The following is a 19,283-nucleotide window of genomic DNA, read 5'->3' as shown; positions in this document are numbered from 1 at the left end:
ACTAACGTCACAGGAATCATTTCTCAGTGATGTTCCACAGAAAACAGCAAAACATACAAATAAAACTGATGACCATTATCTCTGAACAACAATTATGACTGGCTGGCTTCATCTTCCTCCAATTTAAGCTTTTTCTGCAGACATGAACTCCACACAACGTCTGCACAATTGGGTCCGGATATTCTCTGCATTTTGCTTTCACACGTGAAGAACACAGCGGGAGATTCTCTGGTCAGACACGTTCAAAACAAACAACACAAAATGTCCAGAGCGTTCAGGTGAGGGGGGGGGGTGCAGCAGGTAGGAGGCTGCAGGACGTAACGGAAAAATGTATGTTTTTGTTTACAGCACAACAACACCGGCGTTGGCTTGTATCACCAAAAACACTCACATCTCGTTGTCTTTTTCGTCCTCATCTTCTACGTGTATGGAAACTATTTTTCATCCTGAGATATTTGAATTTTTTCGCTTTTACCTCTCTCTCTTGTTCAAACTCCATGCACACATCCACTAAATCGCTGTGAATTTTACGAAAAATCTCCTGCTGTATTCTCTCATTCGAAAAACTCTGGAAAATATCTGCTGCAACTGACTCGGACATTTGTGTTCTCACATACGGCCCCTGCAGATAATGTCAGGAGAGTTCAGTGCGTAGAGCAGAGAGCAGGTGCTTAAATACCAAGGTAATTACTAGATTGATTTGCATTTACGTTATAATCCAGTTTTGCTATGAAATGATTTCCACTTGCATAAAACATGCAAATTAAATAGTAAATAGAAACCATTTTGAAGTTCCTTTATCTGATTTAAACCAGCACAGAGGAGTTTGCACTTTTCGAATGTTTCTGAAGGCTCATGCTGCTGCACACTGTGAATGAGAGTGTATACTAGTGCAAAAACATTCAGAGGCCATTTTATGTAGCTTCAGAGAAAAGCAGATTCTAAGGCCATCTGGCTACTGAATCTTTTACAACGCACAAGGCTCAACTTCCACTGTTTTCACAGCCAAAAATCCTTATATCGCTCAACATCGTTTGGCATTTTATCATCACTAATACTGAGCTAACATACATTCACTTAAACGAGTATCGGCACAAAAGGTCAAGGAAAACCCATAAAAGTTTTTTTTACTTGGCTGTTGCTTTACTGTGCACTGTAAAAAATAGGATTAAATAGATCAAATTTTTACATGAAATGAAGTTGCACTGCAGCCATTTCTGGTTGGCTGATGCAAGGCGGGTGAGAGGGAAGCTGTTATCTGTGGAGGCCGACTAAATATTTCATTCACGTGGCAGAGTGAAGGTTTGTATTGTCTAAAAGGGGCTCAAGCCTGACAGAGAGAGAGCCACATGTAACGTGATGTACTGCGGAATCTGAAATTACATTGAATAGGTCTTACCTTTAAGTGACGCTATATTTACATTGTTGTTTTTAGCTGTTCTCGATAGCTGGTTGGCACTTCACTTTGGTCCTGACTCAGATAGACTAGATGGATTGCCTTGAAATTGTTATTGAATGCATCATCATAACTTTTAAGATTTGCCAACATGTCCAGCACCAACAGACTGTGTCTTCTTTTTGTCGTTCTCCTAGACGACACAGTATTTTTTACCCATCTGCATTTTTTTGTCAGAGTCCCTCAGGAACACATGGGAAACTGCACAAACTACCATTGATTCTCAGAGGCCTGGTTGTGTAGAAATCAAACTTGTGAACACAAGAAGAAAGAGGTGTTTTCATGTTGCTCGTTTGTCTGTATTTGTGGATTTGTTGACTGCTGTCATGCTATTTGTTGAATGTGCTGTCATGTTGATTTTGTGTTAGGAGTGATCACTCTTGTCCCAATAGTGCAGGGCTTTGTTTCTATTTGCATATTTCCACTGCTTGTGGTTGTTGTTTGTGTTTTCTGTGCTTTCATTCTTAAAAGTGATGCTTTTTAACTGTTTCCTGCCCAGGGACGACAAAATTTACATTAGCATTACTTGCAAATTCAATTATATTTTCAGCAATATTATCAATATGCACTGTCCTTTTCAAATAAAGTAATGAAATAAAAAAAAAATATATATATATGATGCTGACAATTATGGTTTGATAAAATAGTAGTGGCTGTTCAAAATGTGTCAGCAGAGGCTAAAGTGTTGATCCAACGTGCAGTTTTATTTAGAGCATCATCAAAACAACTTGATCTGCTATATGACATATTTTGGAGGTATCAATATGGTTTACAGTATAAACTTTACTCTCAGATTCTGAAACAATATAGCATAAAATCTACCTTTAAATCTTGTGCACAAATTACTTGGTTTGCAAGTGAAAACCACAATAAAACAATGTAACATAATGAAATTAAACCCTACATGTTCATGCTGTAAATGTTGTGGGTGTTGCCCTGCCCTTGTAGAGTGTAGTACTAGTCATATCAAGTAACAACTAAAAAAACTTCACAGTCGACACTGCACTTCCTTTAGTTACACACAAGGTTCAAAGTTAATTGGATGAGAGGTTATTGAGAAAATCGAAGGACAGAAGGAATAGATGCATTGCGATGAAGTCTGAGTACCGTACGTCTGTAATAGTGAACCCCTGACTCGCCAAAGTGACCCCATAATAATTTTTTTAATAATGGCATTCCCATCAGCCTTAGCTGTACTTTGTTTCAGTGCCAATAAGCAAATGCTAGCATGCTAACACTCTACGATAAACAAGGCAAACACTAATCAACATATTAGAATAATCAATGCGTGAGTAGTTATTTTTTCAACTTTGATCCTTTGAGCAACTTTAGAAGTATGAACAGCAAACTCCTAATAAATTTACTTAGTCTCCTGTGACAAACATTAACACCAACCCGGACTTCATGGCTCTTAAACTCGACTCTCAGTTTGTTTTCTGGGAGCACACGTGAAAAGTCATATATATATATACATATATATATATATGTATATATATATACATATATACATACACACACACACACATATATATATATATATATATATATATATGTGTCCTCATGCTCCGCAGCCTCTCTCCGGTGTCCTGCTCTGACCTCTGGTTCACTTTGGTTCACTGGCACCTGAGGCCAAGATAACCTGAACACCATCCCTTCCATCAACACCCACATGACCTCACGCTCTGTTTGACAGTTCACATCTCTGTCATCGGAGACACAAGATGATTTTGATCATGTCACTATATAATGACTGTAAAAGCCGATTTTCTGCATTTGTATAGAAACAGAAATACCATCCTACATATGCACACACCCATACACCCCCCCCACACCAGGTGAAAAAACATCCTCCTATGTGTATTAACAATAGACAGTGGGCCTGACAGCACTCTGGTGACATTTGATACCCTCAATCGCCTTCCTGCTGTTGATGGTCTGGGGAGCTTCCACTCATTGTCTAACACAGACATACACACACATACACACACACTCGTAGACACACACCCACCGGTTCAGCCAAACATCTGCTGTTTTTAACCCCTGCTGTTGATGCGTGACTGGGGTGGGGGGGTGGGGGTTGTTGGGGGGGTCACACGAGAACAAGCAACTTCCAACTGACCAGAGAGCAAGATTAGCCCGATGGCGGGACTGTAAACTGTGCAGAGAAAAGGCCTCTTTTAAGAGACAAACTCCAAACAGGGCTCTAACGGTTTCTAAATAATAAAAATAGTTTAGGTTTCCGTGTCACATCGAAGATCACCATTATAAAAAAAACTAATCTTACCAGTAGGCTAATGTTTTGCTAACTCTGTCTCCTTCACAACAGCCAAAGCAGTAGCTGCAGCCCGAATCGCGCCGTGTTTCCAGGACAAACACAAGCTCGGTGTGGATGGAGAAGTGTGTGTGTTATGAAAACAGAGGCTGAGGGGTGACGTGAGCAGAAATTACGTACACGTCTCAGAGCGGATGGAGGAGATGAGGGGCAGAGAAAGCAAACAGTCACACAGGGAGTTAGCAGGGAACTCTCTTGGGCCTCTAAGCCAATTACCGCAGCAGCATTGATTGAGGCAGCACTTTAAGGCCTCGTCTACACAAGTAGTCCCTTAATACACTGGTCAGATGATGGGAGTGTCTCAACCACAAACTACGGGCAGATGACCATTTGCTTCCATTACGGTGTCAGCGAAAAGATGCTAATAGGACAAATACAGAATATCACAATGTATTTCTTAGGAACAGATGTTGAGCTCATTGTAACTGAAGCGTGTTTCACATCATCTTCACAGTCATGGCTGGACTTCTAATACTGCTGAGATGCTGGTCCTGCTTCCTTCGGTCCTGATCATCTGACCTGAATGACCAAGGTGAGTATTACATCCTGAGTGCCGTGGCTGTGTTCAATCAGCACTTCCACCACCCCCCCATTAAAGGGATTGCTGCCCTATAATGATTTATGAAGGGGAACGGGGAGAGAATCAATGTAGCGGAGGCCCTCAGATTAATGATTAAGCAAATAGCAGCTCCACTCCAGATCCTATCAGAGGCCGAGGTGCTGCTAGGAGCACGCCGTGCTGTTTTAGGTTCAATTAACTGCCCCGGGGTTGGGGGAAGCTTCAGCGAAGACCTTTAATGCCTCCTCTTGCCTCCCAAGATGACGCACACATGCAAAACCATGCACACATGCAAACAGTAGTCAAAACCCCTGATTTAACAGAGCAAGCTCCAAGACGACCAGAGGAGTATAACTGCAGTGTAACACAAAAATCTCACAGTTATTTAGAAAAAATATGCACTTCTTTGGTCTCAGTGTCTGTGGCCTGAGTATAATGTACTAAGATAGACATATTCCTATTATAATATTATTTAAATTGTTTCTCGGCTGCATCAAACATTTAAGATCATTAAATCATTGGATCATTAAATCTGAAGAACTGGAAAAAGGTAGAGATTTGATGTTTTTGCTTTAAAAAATGACTGATGATTAATTACCTGCCTCAAGGACATAATGTTTTTATCTGTGTTTGTTTGTTATTTAGCCTCATTTCACAAAAACTACTAGTCGGTTTTTACACAAAACTTCATGGAAGGACGCAACATGGGTCAGGGAAGAAGCCATTACATTTTTTGCAGAACCTGATCAGGGGGCAAATCCATTATTTTATCACTTTCTTAAACATTAAGAGATATTTGACAATTTCACATCTGTGAAAACGAGTGTTTGGTGCAGTTTGATTGATTTTAAGGGGACTGTTGGCAGTGGTATGTGCTCTAAGTCCCATAGTTTGTTTGTGGATCTACATTTGTGACATGAAAAAATGGTATTATATAATTTTATTGGAACTATAGCAACAAAAAATGCATTCAGGAGAGCTTTCTGTATCAAAGAGCCTATTTTATGTTATCTTTTTGAATGCGCAGAGCAGGTTCCTCGCTGTGATTGTTTGAATGAAGGGATGATGGAGTTACCCATTAAAGAGGAGAGGGACACAGAGGGAGAGAGAGGCCAGACACACAATACTGCTGCTGCCCAACACAACGGGCCATTCTTTCAGCTCGCGCCACAACACTCCTCACAGCTGAGTCCCAGCCACTATTCTCCTGCTGTTCCCCCGGCTCCCTCCCAGTCTCTCCCCTTTCAATATGGGGGGGAGAAGAATGAGGGAGTAAGGGCGGGGGGCTGAAAATGAATTGTGGGAAAGCACATACACAATCTGAAGCATGAAAAGCTGGGAATCTTGTGGAAATCACACAAAAGATGGCAGGGGTTTTGTTTGTCTTTCACGTGAAGGTGAAGGAAGGAGAGGGGAGCTTTATATTAAATAGTGAAGCTAGGGAGCTAGTGCATGGGGGGGGGGGCTTAAAGAGATAAAAATGAAGGGAAGATGAAAAAAAGATGAAGCTGAAGATGAGGCAGCACGAGCCAATGGCAGACACTGGTAATAATGTCCTCTAACAGCAGGCGAGTGTGTCAACAGATTAGTGTTTAAATTCAGCCCCTAACCAAACACCACCTCAGACAGACAAACGTGCATATGTGTGCACACACGGATCCGCCATCATCACAGACACATGGTACAACACATCACAGCTTATCAATACCACAGCACATCAGCACACGCACTGATTCAGTCTCAAATAAAATAAAATAGTAAATACACCTGCCTCTGTATTTCTGCCTCTGCATGTATCCATCTATTTCCCCAACCCACATCTCTTCCAATCTAATCCCAGAAGCCCAGGACATCACTCCCAGGACATGAAGCAAATGTCACAGAATTACCTCTACACCGCCACCGCCGCGGCTGCTGCTGCTGCTGCTGCTGCTTTCCCCTCTGCACGTTATTCCACAGTAATATTCAAAAAGATAAATCCCAGCAGGCTGGATTGTGCCCTCCCTCTTCCATCCAAACCGTCCATGGATCATCCAGTTGTCTGTGAGTGAGTGAGTGACTGCTACCTCCCGGCTTGTGAGCTCATTCAGGCAGGCAGCTAGTAGGCAGCTGCCGTTTTTCTTCAAAGCTCCACAAGCAGAGCAAATTAGAGGTCCAGCCCAGCTTAGTGGCTAAGCCAATGTGAGCTATTCACACTCCAGTTCCTGTCTGAGGCCAATGGCTGCAGCCCCACAGCCCCCGCATACTCCCGCCCACTGCCTCCCTCCCTCTCTCACTCATTCTCTCCTTTCCCTCCGTCTTTCTCCTCTTCCCTTTTCCTTCTCCTGCTATCTGAGCCATAAATATAGACTGTTGTCATTACCTAACACATGGTCTCTCCTGATAAACACTAAGCTTCATGCAGCTCTCGTGACTGAGAAAACGTCTTCAGGGGTGAATGATGGGTTAAGGGCGTTGAGGCCAGCGGGAAGAGGATGAGGGTGAGAAGTCAAGATAGGACGGAGATACACCATCATGCTCTGTAAAAAGGTATAAATAGACAAGTGCAGAGGTTTAAGTGTGACAGTTGATGGTTAGCGTTCTTGGTGTGGGATTAGTTTGTGCGGAGTTGGCCGCAGGTTGAATTTGTTTACTATGCTTTGACTGGATCAGAGAGCCTGGACTTCATTAGGTTCTCGGGAGATTAGGAGTCCACTGGCAGAGCGAAGGAAAGCTTGTACCTGGCAGCGCAGGCCTGTACCTGCATGGACATGGACCGTTTCCCAGGCAACCTGACCACAAAAACCCAGGAGCTGCCCTGAGGGAAGAGGACTGCAGCTTTCTGTGTGGATTCACATGGTCCGGACTCAGCCACACTCAATGAACTCACACAAATTCAGTTTTTAAGGGGAAAGTTTGGGATCTGGAGATATATGCTTTGTTGCAAGCATCCTGTTGTTTTTGACCAGCATGTCCAAAAATACATGAGATATAACACGAGTCTTCAGAAAATCAGTTTTTATGCTAAAATAGATCAATTTGCTGCCTCCTGCTTCAAATTTATTGCACATACATGAAACTGGCATCAATCCTCTCATCGAACTCGCAGCAGGAAAGCAACAAGAGAATTTCCCCAAATCTTAAAATGTTTCTTAAGGGATCACGTACATTGATATAATGGTTCAAACAATCATGTCATTCATCATTTACAGTCTTACAGTGTCATCCTGAAGCAAACACCTTAAATCCCCTTAATTGTATAAAACATGTTGAAGAACCTGCAGTGCTGAAGGCTTGTTGACATCCAGATCTGTACATTAGAAAACTATATTAATGCTGCATAATTTGTGTGTAATCCAACGGCTGGAATTGCTTTAATGTGAACTAGAGTAGCACTCAGACGTCCCCTTAAATTCAATCAAGCTGCACCAAGTTGCACACTCTCATAGATATTAGTCCCCTAAATATGTCTGAGTTTTTCCTCTAGATACATGAATTATTCCCTGAGAAATTGTTGAAAACATAAAAAAAGTAAACGATAAAAATCCTGGATCCACCCCAAAATGTTATGGGTTCTATCCTGACCCATACAGCATTCTTCTGTCAAGTTTCGTGGAAATTAGTCCGGTAGTCCTGCTGACTAACAAAAAAACAAACCCAGATGAAAACACAACTTCCTTTGCTGAGACAATAAACATCAAATGATGACCAGGATAAGAAGAGTTTGCTTATCGGCAGGAGTAAAGATGGTGGAAACATATTCGCAGCCACATGAACTCAAAGGTTTTAATCTTTTTCACTTTCTGTGTGGAGCATATCCGCTTTTATATCAATCTGCCATCATCCCGCTCACTGCTCGGAGGCATCGAGGCTCACACTCTCTCTCTCTCTCTCTCTCTCTCTCTCTCTCTCTCTCTCTCTCTCTCTCTCTCTCTCTCTCTCTCTCTCTCTCTCTCTCTCTCTCTCTCTCTCTCTCTCTCTCTCTCTCTCTCTCTCTCTCTCTCTCTCTCTCTCTCTCTCTCTCTCTCTCTCTGGAGCTACAGTATATATGCTGGCTGGCCCGCCACAGTAGAGCCACATCCAAATCATCACAAGACTCTCACACACAGATTAGTCTTCAAAAGACTTCATGATCATAACAGAGAATCTTTGTTCAGTCAGTGAATTAGTACAGTTCAGTTCCCTGACCTCAAAAACAGGGTTATCGTCACCACACTCCGCCGACAACAGCAGAGACGAGACACACTGAGCTAGTTGCCTTAAATGTGATCGTCAAACTGCAAACAGTGACCAGAACTCACACCTGCTTCCACCGACAATCCCGAGCTCTGTTTTTGTTCCATCACGCTGTAAACAGAGCTGCTGTCTGGACGAAGGAACGCTCTGGACTGATCTCACCAACATTCGTCCAGACACGACCACATGATACGTTTCTGCTGTTGTGGGACGAGATAGTAGCTCATTAATCAGAGACTGATCACTTTAAGTTGAGCCGAGTGACTCTGGGGTGATCCTGTCATCACGTCGTTCATTACCAGAATACTCACACGATCAAAGGCCCATTGTCTTACACGGGCGAGGAACCGTGTATACGAGTAGTTTGAATGGCAAGAGCATTACTGTGAGCTACACTTGATGCTAACGATCACAGTGGTTGCCGATCAGCATTGATTAAGTGCATGTAAGAACGGGCTGAGGGTGCAGTCTGTTCTGCAGGTGCAAGATACAGAACCAGAGGTTGTGTTAATGCAACGGTGTCTTCTGGATAATGTACCGTAACATGCCTTTGAAATGGGCCTGGAGGAGATTGTCAATAACAAAAGCGACGTCAGAGACCACGGCCCCCGGTGCCAAATTCCACCCACTTGCTAATCACACTGATGATAAAGAGGAAGGAAGATGAGCAGTTCTTCTGGCCTGTGTGTGCAATGTGATTTGTTTCAATGGGAACAGATGATGCCTGTGAGTGTATGTGTAAAATGTGCTAAATATGGCCATTAATATGACAACACAAACGTTCACAACACACACATAGCCCATGTAAACACACATACACACACACACACAAACACACAGGCTGCACCTGTCTTCATACATCATTACGATGCATAAACACATGTTTGACCAGCTTCCTCAATGAGCTCGGAGGCCGTCCTTTTTTCCCACCCCTTCGGCGTTTTCACAGCGAATCGTGCGTTGGCGCAGCAGATATTTGGTCACATTAACAAAATATGAACCTTGCATATGTGAAAAGCAGGCAAACAGAAGCCGGGGCCCACTCAACCGTTACAAGAATGAATGGCCGTCATTAGCATGAGGCTCCCCGGCAGCACCCTGCAATGCAGCGACACACACAATGGCGAGTGCCACGCTTCCCCCTGCCGTTCCCCCCAGAGAAGCCCTTTTGTTTGAGCAGCATCTGGACCTGACCTCCATGCATTTGAGGCTCGTGACCCCCCCCCCCCCCTCATCTCATCTCATCTCTTGTCCTCTCCTCTCCTATCCTAACCTCCCCTTAAAAACCTGCTCTGCCTCTACAGCAACCCCCTCCTCCTCCTCCTCCTCCTCCTCCTCCCTCTCCTTCCTCTCCTCTCCTTCCCTATACATTGTCCATTTCACACACACACACACACACACACACACACACACACCCCCCCACCCCTTCTAGCTCAGGAGTGCAGCCATCACTTGCTTCTTGAAAAGAAGGTCTGTGTACTAGTGGGCCTTACACAAAGCCTGCAGGGTGAATTAGAAAACCAAAGAGGAAAAAGCACCACGGCTACTGGCCATCTGTCCCTCTGGGTTGGCCGTGCCTGCTCCGAGTGAGCCTGCCCCTCTATTTCCCTCACACAATTCCCACCCCTACCCCCACCTTCCCTGATTCCCTTAGCCTATATACACAGCATCATCCATACACACACACACACACACACACACACACACACACACACACACACACACACACACACACACACACACACACACACACACACACACACACACACACACACACACACACACACACACACACACACTCTGCCATGCATACATCACAGGCTTTGGATGGCGGATGGCGATGAGAGTGGGGGGGGGGGGAAGGAGAAGGAGGGCACAAGGAGAAAATAAGGAGCTGCCACTTGCCTGGATGCAGAGCGTGCCCGGAGCCAGCAAATCAAGCCGTAATCCCTTTCTTTGTGTGAGCGGCAAACAGAGAAATTTGTCTCCAACAATGATTTTCCCCGAGATCGGCAGTGGAGTGGAAAACAAGGAAGCAAGGGAGTGAAGGACAGCGAGGAGGGGAGGGAGCAAGAGATAGAGAGAGAGAGAGAGAGAGAGAGAGAGAGAGAGAGAGAGAGAGAGAGAGAGAGAGAGAGAGGAGGAGATGGAGGGTGAGAGCAGCAGAGGCAGAGAGACAGTGGGAGCAGCTAGAGTGTGACAGCGAGAGACAGGAAGGCAGCAGCCACCGCTGAGCCACAGGGACGCTGACACTCACTGGAGGATTTAAAGTGAAGAGAGAACGATGGTGAGAGAAGGAGAGAGAAAGAGAGAGAGAGAGGGAGCAGGGAGAGAAAGAGAGGGAGTGAGATGGAGGGAGGGAGGGGGAGATCAGGTGGGGTGGGTTGGTTCGCGCTGTGGCTCAACTGCTGGGATGACGCCGAGATAACCCTCATCCCCAAGCAGCAGCTGTAGACGTGAGAGGGAAATGAATCCCACGAGAGAGAGACTTCTCTATCAATTGTGACATTTGCTGCACATGATAACAATGGCCATCTGTAGCAGCGGGCCGATGGAGTAGAGGGGAGAAGGGTGGGTTTGACAGGAGGAGAGGGGGGTGGTGCTATTCCAATAAACACACACACACACACACACACACACACACGTCCAAAACCAGAGAGCCAGAGAGAAACCCCACCTCGGCCTGTGGTGGAGGGAGAGACACCTGTTCGAGTCACACACGAGGTTTAGAGAGAGCAACACATGTGCCCGGGAGAGGGGGAGGAGGCACGGACAAAGGAAACAGAGGGCCCAGAAGTGTGGCTTTTATTTGACTGCTTTTGTCATTCTGCCTTGTCATGCCAAGAAAATATTTGCATGTGTGTGAGAGGCCGAGAGACAATAAACAGGAGGTGGCGACGAGAGTAGGTCACCGAGAAAAGAAAGGGAGCGAGGCATGGGCAGGAAGAAAGAGAGGGAGAGAGGAGGGGGGGTGGCGATATCAACATTTCCGTGCTGTGTCGTGCACCATGTGGACGTTTTAAAAAGTCCTTATCGGGTATAATACGCAGTCAACAAATTTGCAACGTCACTTAAAAATTACTATTAAACCTCAAACACAGATATCGTTTTTTAAAGACCAAAACTAAACAAAAACTATTTTTAATGTATTATCTGTGTATCTAAAGCCTGATGTACACTCCTCATGACATTGGTTCTGTATTTTATTACCTCCACCGAGGAAGTTATGTTTTCATCAGTATGTTTGCTGTTTTTCTGTGAGCTAGCAGCATTACACAAAAACAACTAGACAGATTACCGCACACTTGGTTTGTCGGAATATTTAGTTTGTTTGTTCGCAGGATTACGCAAAAAATAAATGAACAGATTTCCACGACACTTGCTGGAAACATTGGATATGATAAGAAACCATTATATTTTGGTATAGATCTGCACAAAGGGGCGGATCCACAGTCCCCCCCCTCCCCCCCACACACACAGACATGACGCTTTTTAATATTTTCACCAATTTCATAGGAAGTAATTAATGGATCTTGATGTAAGAAATCTGCCACATTTAGGGAACTGTTATCAATGGGTGTGTGAATTTTGGTGCTTGATTGGACCTTGGCAGATGTTTGTAGTGTTGTACTAGTTTTAAGTGAATCACACTTTGGTTCTGTAAATACTCACTTATGTAACAAATTCATGTCTGAAAATAGTCCCCAACAATTTGTATTCCTGTTTGAGAAATGTTAGCTGAAAAAAGAATTGCGTGTGAGAAAATATTCAGCTTTTTAAAAAGTTATATAATTGTGACCCAAATAATTTACATTCTCATTAGGAATCAGTGAGCTTGTGGCTCATAAGAGTCAAGAATCAAGTCTTAATGGAAAATTTTACATAAATTAAATTAGTTTTGGTATTTTGATTTCTTGACAGTAAGAAAAATATTGAATAACGCAAGCATCATCTTTTAATGATCCATCTGTATAACCAGAGTGGGTGAGTCCATTATGTTGCCATTTAATGAAGTTTGATCTAGAGACACTGGAGTCTTTTATTTTGAGAACGCAATTCAGAACAAGAGGAACATTTTCAAATTAATGAATCATCTGGGGCAGCTCTCCTTGCATGGATGTGCTCACGTGACTGCAACTCAACAACAACTCTTCCATCCTGCTTCACACAAAGTGCAACATGGAACATTGACGGAGTATATTTCATTGTTACGTGTCTGCAGCTGATGCCTCATTTCAGCGGTGACTTGCTCAGGTGTTTCAAGTGGTCTACACATTACTGCTGTGAGTCACTTCTCAACCACGCACCAGGAATAGCACTGAGGAAACACTCAGCTCGGTGTTCACCTTTGTTTGCATTGGTTAGCTGAGAAACAGAAGTAGAGGAGAGGTATCAATATCTAACTGTAAAAATACTGCATTACAAGTAAATCTCCTACAGTCAAAGAAAAACTAAACTCACTAACACTAGAAACTAAATTAATTCAAAATATTAAAATTGATAGTATTCATTTTGAAGAATGGTCCAAGTCAATGTTCCATTATTCCATTATTATATCATTATTCTGCATTGACGTCTAAACAGCACTGTAATGTCGTTGCTGGTCCAGATGGAGGAACTTAATTCATTGTTGAGTAGCATCACAAACAACTCTAAAAACCATCTAGTTGTACTTATTATTTTGCACTCGCACAGCTGGAGTCTCTAAATCACATCCGTGGATGACACAGCTACTGTTTTATTAGTGATTGTTGAGTTTGGCTAATCACAAGTAGCAAACTTTCATTCAGCTAAAAGTGCAAAATGTTTTCCTGCAAATCAGAATGTGGATGTTGGTCATTACTCCCTCATTACTGGTCATTACTGCAGGTGCACACATGGACAGCTGCACACACCGCGGGCGCTTCTTACTTTGGAATGCACGTGGATGTGTGCATGTGCAGTTATTGCCGTTGTGTAGTGGCGTGCACTTCTCCAGGGCCCGCGTAGAGTCAAAAAGTTGTACATCAAATGATACAATTTACCTTGACAGACCCTCTCATGCTTGCAGATGAGAAAAAGTATTACACAAGAGTCTAAATCATTATCGCAATGAGCAACTCACTTCTTTATAGTTGCAGCAAAGCTAAATGAAAGAGCACAGATCAGAAAATAATGAGACTTTGTTTTGTTGAGATCAACAGAAAGAAATGAGTCCTGAAGCTGCACATTGTTCCTCTTCTCTGTGATCTCACACGTCATTGACTGAAAGGCAAACCGAACTTCAGCTACTCACTGAACATCGATATTGTCTTTGTTCATTTGAAGCAAAAGTAAGCCAACGCAATTCCAATCTAACGTCTCAAACCAGTCCATCAATGATAAACTTTTCGGATTTCACTTTATATTTTACGACTAGCCAGAAACAGATTGGATCATAGATTATTCTGTTAAAGACGGCTCAAAGGGTCACACTAAACAATGTCCTTGTGTGGCATTTGACCTTCTGACCCCTTGAGAAAAAGCAATGGCTGCTTGTGACCCTTCATCACAGGTTATATCGTTAAGGGTCTTTGATGTGAAGCACTTTTAGAGGCATGATTCAATTAATTTAGTATTTTCTTAGTCCTGAATAGGTGATAACATTCAGTGCCTTACTTATATTAAAGATTTTACAGACCTGAGGAGGTAATGAATGCAGCATGTAAATTTTATTATGTACATTTCAGGGCATTTAAGAGGCTTTAGGGGCTGAATGTCTCCAGTTTTTCATCGTAAAAATTTGTGAGAAGTACGAAAAAAAAGAATTGCAACCCATTTAATCATCTGGTGAAGCCGCTGACGGCCTTATAATACCATCACCGGCAAAACATATTTAGCGTTTATATTTAGCCTATATTCAACTTTAATGTCATTACTGTCAATCCTCTGCACACGGAGGCCTCCCCATCGTCCTGTGATCTCTGTGAGAGCCCGACATGTTCCTCACATAATCAGGCAGGAATCTATTTTCAATATATCAGAACATCATAATCCCGGGCAGGGCACCAGGGGAGGCTAAGAGAGGCGGATTTACAGGTCACATGGCCCAGCGCAGGATGACAGACAGCCAGAGGCCGAGAGGCAGAAAGTGACATCAATCTTTTCCAGAAGCCACATTTTTATCAGGCAGCATCGCGATGCAAACACATGGAAACAAACACACAGTCACACAGGAGGATGTGGCTTTTTAAATGAATAATGATGTGATCCCAACCTTGGCTGATTAAATCATGTCTATGCATATGTGTGGTAATCAAAACAATTCCCCGGGGAAGGGGGAAGCGAGCAAAAACCACTCTCTAGTTTTGTTGAAACACTTTCTGCCTCGAGCTTTGTGGTCATCACAACTTTTTTTTTTAAAGAAACAACAGACATGATATGAGTACAGTAGACAAATGAACAGAGCAGCGCTGGACTGTGTCACCCTAGCGCAGATCTAACGGTTTGTGACGTAACCGAGCCCAGCTGTGGAGTTTGGCACGGTGCAGGGTGTTTGGCCTGAGCCACACTTTTTGTATATTTCATTGACAGCTGCAAAAACGGTGCTCTGACACGAGTGGCTTTAATGGGCAGTAAACACAAAATGCCCCATGAGAGATGGCGCTGGTGTGAACTGCTTGTTGCGTTTGTTTCTCTTCTCGTTTGTCAGATTCGGAAAACGGTGACGATTTCAAACGACGACAGCAAAATAGAATGCAACAGAATAATTATGAGTGAGTGAAATAGGAGGATGAGATTAAATGGAGATGAAACAAATGAGACAGGAGCCAAATGAAAGTGGGTCACTGCATCTAAGATAAGGAAATGATGCTCAAGAGCAGTTAAGGACATCACTCTTGAGCCAGATGTCCCAATTCAAGCATCCAGCTTCTGATTATCGTGACATTTCTACTCACAAGGCACAGCATGGCGATACAGATTGGCTCGGATGGTCTTCTGCAGCTCATGGTCGGGCGAAGACTTTTGAAACCTCAAGCTCAGGTAGTGCTTCAGGTCCTTGTTGAGCTTGTTACCTGGAAACAAGAGACGGACACAAACAGCTCAGGTGAACAAAACTCCATGTAAAGAAAACAAAGTCGTCTCTTTGCTGTTTACGTACATGTTGACCTAAAGCAAGGTCATGAAGAGGTCATAACATTTCTATTCTTAAAGTGCTCCTGGATACTAAAGGAGAAAGGCCATGCTAATATTTCTAAGACAATTTAAAAGGACATTAGATCTGTAGTAAACAAATTCATTGGTTGAAAAATCAATTGACATAAGCCGTCATTTTTGCATCGGTCGCGCGTTAGAAGCGTCATCGACACCCAGTGGATCACACGCCTCTGCCAAGGCCCAACAGTCCTACACACTATTTTCTAATTCTTATGGTAGAAATATAAAATAAAGAAGGAAGTGACCTACATCATCTATTTGTCATTAAACATAGTTTAACCTGCAATATGTAACTTTGGCTGCGAGGGGTCTCAATAAAAAGCCTAGTTTGATGACGTCTTAAAGCAGCATGGAATCATGGGAGGAGGAACTAACAAACAGACTGACCGCTGCAGCCATCTGAATCAAACATGACACAGGGAGAAAGACTGCCCCTCTGATACTCAACCTACTGGATTTAATTTCCAGCTGCTTTTATTTCATCAAATCATTAGAAGAAATAAACCATATCAATGCTGGGAGGAGAGTAGAGGAGAGATAACGGGAAGGTTCATTTAGAGAGAAATTTAGAGGTCGAGGGAGGTTTGGCTAATTGATTAAAAGAGTATCTGATTGGCCACAATTCCCAGGCTTACTCAGCATCCGGCCAATCAGAGGTGCTGATGCTGCTGGCTGGGTTTGAACAGAGCTCAGGCGTTCACAATGGGGCCAGATGGCCAGAGCCCGCTCTCACGCCAGGGTCTCATTTAGGACCATTTAATGATCTCCAAATATATCATGCATGTCTGGGGGAGCTGGCAGGCACTTCTGAGGGGAGGTGCCACGGCCTCCTGTCAGCCTCTGGGCCACAGCAGAGGAGTTTCTCCTGGCTCCGGGCTTCGGGATGACAGGGTCACTCGGCTGATATGAAGTACTGGATGGTTCGTTAAAAAAAGGGAAACAAGCAGATTGAGCATGTCTAGCTTTTGCAATATGACTAAAACAGAGTGAATGTGTCAGTGTAGCAGCGGATACAGTGAAAATGATCTTAAAGCAGGGGAATAATGTGAACATGAGGTGTGGCCCCATGGTCACTTCATCCTCTGTAAACACCATCACTATAAATACTGACATAACACAGGTAGGGACAAAACACACAGGCATATAATGACAATAATAATAATATAAATTTAAGGTGTAATTCCAATTCAGAAACACAGCTGAGCTAATATTATCACCACTATGAACCTGACTCTGATGTGGGGTATTTTCTGCCCAGAAGTGGAGACACTTGCTTGGCCGTGGTCTACTTTGCTGTATTTTTCCGTTTCTCTCTCCACACACACACACACACACACACACACACACACACACACACACACACACACACACACACACACACACACACACACACACACACACACACACACACACACACACACACACACACACACACACACAGTGTAATTCGTTGCAAGCAAAGCACAGTCAGGTAATTGTTACCTAGCAACCAGCCAGTGCTGACGACCATCATTACGGTCCCTGCTAGGCAAGCAGCAGTCAGACTGTAAAAGGAAAAACAGATACAACAGCACACACATTCTCTCTCTCTCTCTCTCTCTCTCTCTCTCTCTCTCTCTCTCTCTCTCTCTCTCTCTCTCTCTCTCTCTCTCTCTCTCTCTCTCTCTCTCTCTCTCTCTCCTTCTTTCTCTGTCTCCTTCCCTCTCTCTCTCTTTTTCCTCTCTTTCTTTCAACACAACCGGTGGAGACAGACGACCACACACGATGAGCCGGATTCTGTTCGAGGTTTCTACCTGTTCAAAGGGAGTTGTCCCTCGTTACCGTCGCCGAGTGCTCAAGGGAGATTGTAGTTTCTCTGTCAATAATATTATAAAGAGTGTGATATGTAATGTGCCCTGAGATAACTTGGTGCTATACAAATAAAACTGACTTGACTTGACATTTGAACACACCCACCCACACACACTTTACATACATGCATTCTGATTGATATAAATAGCTCATTCTAAATGCCTCATCACAAATAAATTATGATTGGATCATGCGATCACACATTAGCGTTGGCGTTCACTGTCGTGTCAGCTTTGCTGGCTCAGATGCTTTCCCGGAGATAAGGAGCACTGTCAGGAACAACACCCTCCTGTGGGTCTGTACAGCGAGCGGAGGGTAGGCAGCCCAGGCTTCCTGCTCCATCAATAGGAAAGTCATCAAATATTCAACATTTATGAGGATTTAAGCTGCATGGATCAGAGATTACAATCACACCACTGTGGCGTGTGTGTGTAGGCTTCATAGGACGTTCACCTAGATTACACTGGATATTTAATCATGGATGCTGTTTCATTAAACAAATAAGCAGAAGTTATGGTGCTGTATGTGGTTTTCTGCATCTCAAACAGAAGAAAATACTGATATCTATTTCTATTTATTCTGTTCCTCATCCAGACAGGCAACAAATTCACAGTTTGATGTGATACATTTCGAAGACAGCCTCAGAAAATGTCCCTGTTATTTTTAAATGTACTTAAACCCATATTCTCTATGGAGTTTGAAACAATGGTGTGTTTTTTTCCATGGTCCATTTGGAGTGGTTTCTCAGCAGCATGTGACAAAATGCAAAGCTTAAAAATCGAACAAAAACAACCAGATGTGGTGAGAAAACAGGCGATATTATCTGGGCTCTGCAACCACAGCGCTGCAGTGTTCTGCAGATTTTCGAACAATAAACACAGTGAATTGTTCCATGACAAGCTGAATTGTTCATTTCAACATGTGAGCTGAATGCAGATCCTTGTCTTGTATACAATAAGATCCCAGTCACAATCTTATTGTGTCGGTCAGGTTCTCCCTGGTAATGTGCTGGATTTTTTTTATACATACATTGTCTGCTAATCCACAGCTGTCTCTTCTAAATATAATCTTGAAGGGGTTGATATTTTTAACCAAAAAGAAATATATATATATATATATATAATAATGGATTATTTTTCACAGGCATGAATTTGATTTGAATACTAAAGAGACCCCATGTGAAGACATGAAACTCAGACTTAAAAGCTCTTTTATAGCACAGAGAAATCAGTCCATCGATATTAATGTATTACTGTTGATATGTTTGCTACAAGGTTATTTAAATAATCAAAATAATTTAAAAAACCTATTAACTGCATGGTCGGTTTAATTGGTGACCCTGTATTGCCTGTGGTTGTGAATGTGAGTGTGAATGTTTGTTTATCCTGTCGGTCCTGTGACCTGTCCAGTGTGCATCCCACCTCTCGCCACAATGTCGATTGGCCCTAGCTCGCCCAATGTTCAGAAAAGGATAAGCGGTAGAGATAATGGATGAATTGTAACCTTTGATTTGAGAAAAAACAACAATTGTGCACCAGTAGAAACCATCCTGGTATTCCACGTGTCCACAGCCATGCTAGGAGCTCTGTGAGGCTGTACACAGGCACAGCAGTATATAGTAAAGACATATTTTATATATGACATCTTATTCAGGTTCATTATTTTTATTTGGGTTATTACTTGCAAAGGTTGAC

General features: G+C 43.1%; 1 protein-coding gene across 15 annotated transcripts in view; it reads right to left on the bottom strand.

The window, feature by feature from the left end:
* Positions 1–19,283, bottom strand: part of LOC117764102 (membrane-associated guanylate kinase, WW and PDZ domain-containing protein 1-like) — a 93,495-nt gene that overhangs the window by 49,964 nt on the left and 24,248 nt on the right. For 13 of the 15 annotated variants that reach the window (XM_034589603.1, XM_034589605.1, XM_034589590.1 and 10 more), the window contains exon 2: positions 15,480–15,596. In XM_034589603.1, coding sequence (XP_034445494.1) covers positions 15,480–15,596 — 117 coding nt within the window. Of the gene's footprint in view, positions 1–6,236; positions 6,498–10,467; positions 10,491–15,479; positions 15,597–19,283 lie in introns of those variants that run through there. The other 2 variants (XM_034589604.1, XM_034589602.1) reach the window with 2 other exon arrangements.

The sequence above is a fragment of the Hippoglossus hippoglossus genome, chromosome 7, assembly GCF_009819705.1.
Source record: "Hippoglossus hippoglossus isolate fHipHip1 chromosome 7, fHipHip1.pri, whole genome shotgun sequence".
In the NCBI taxonomy this organism is placed as follows: Eukaryota; Metazoa; Chordata; class Actinopteri; order Pleuronectiformes; family Pleuronectidae; genus Hippoglossus; species Hippoglossus hippoglossus.
Note: the sequence above shows the minus strand (reverse complement) of the source record. Positions and strands in the feature narration are given on the sequence as shown.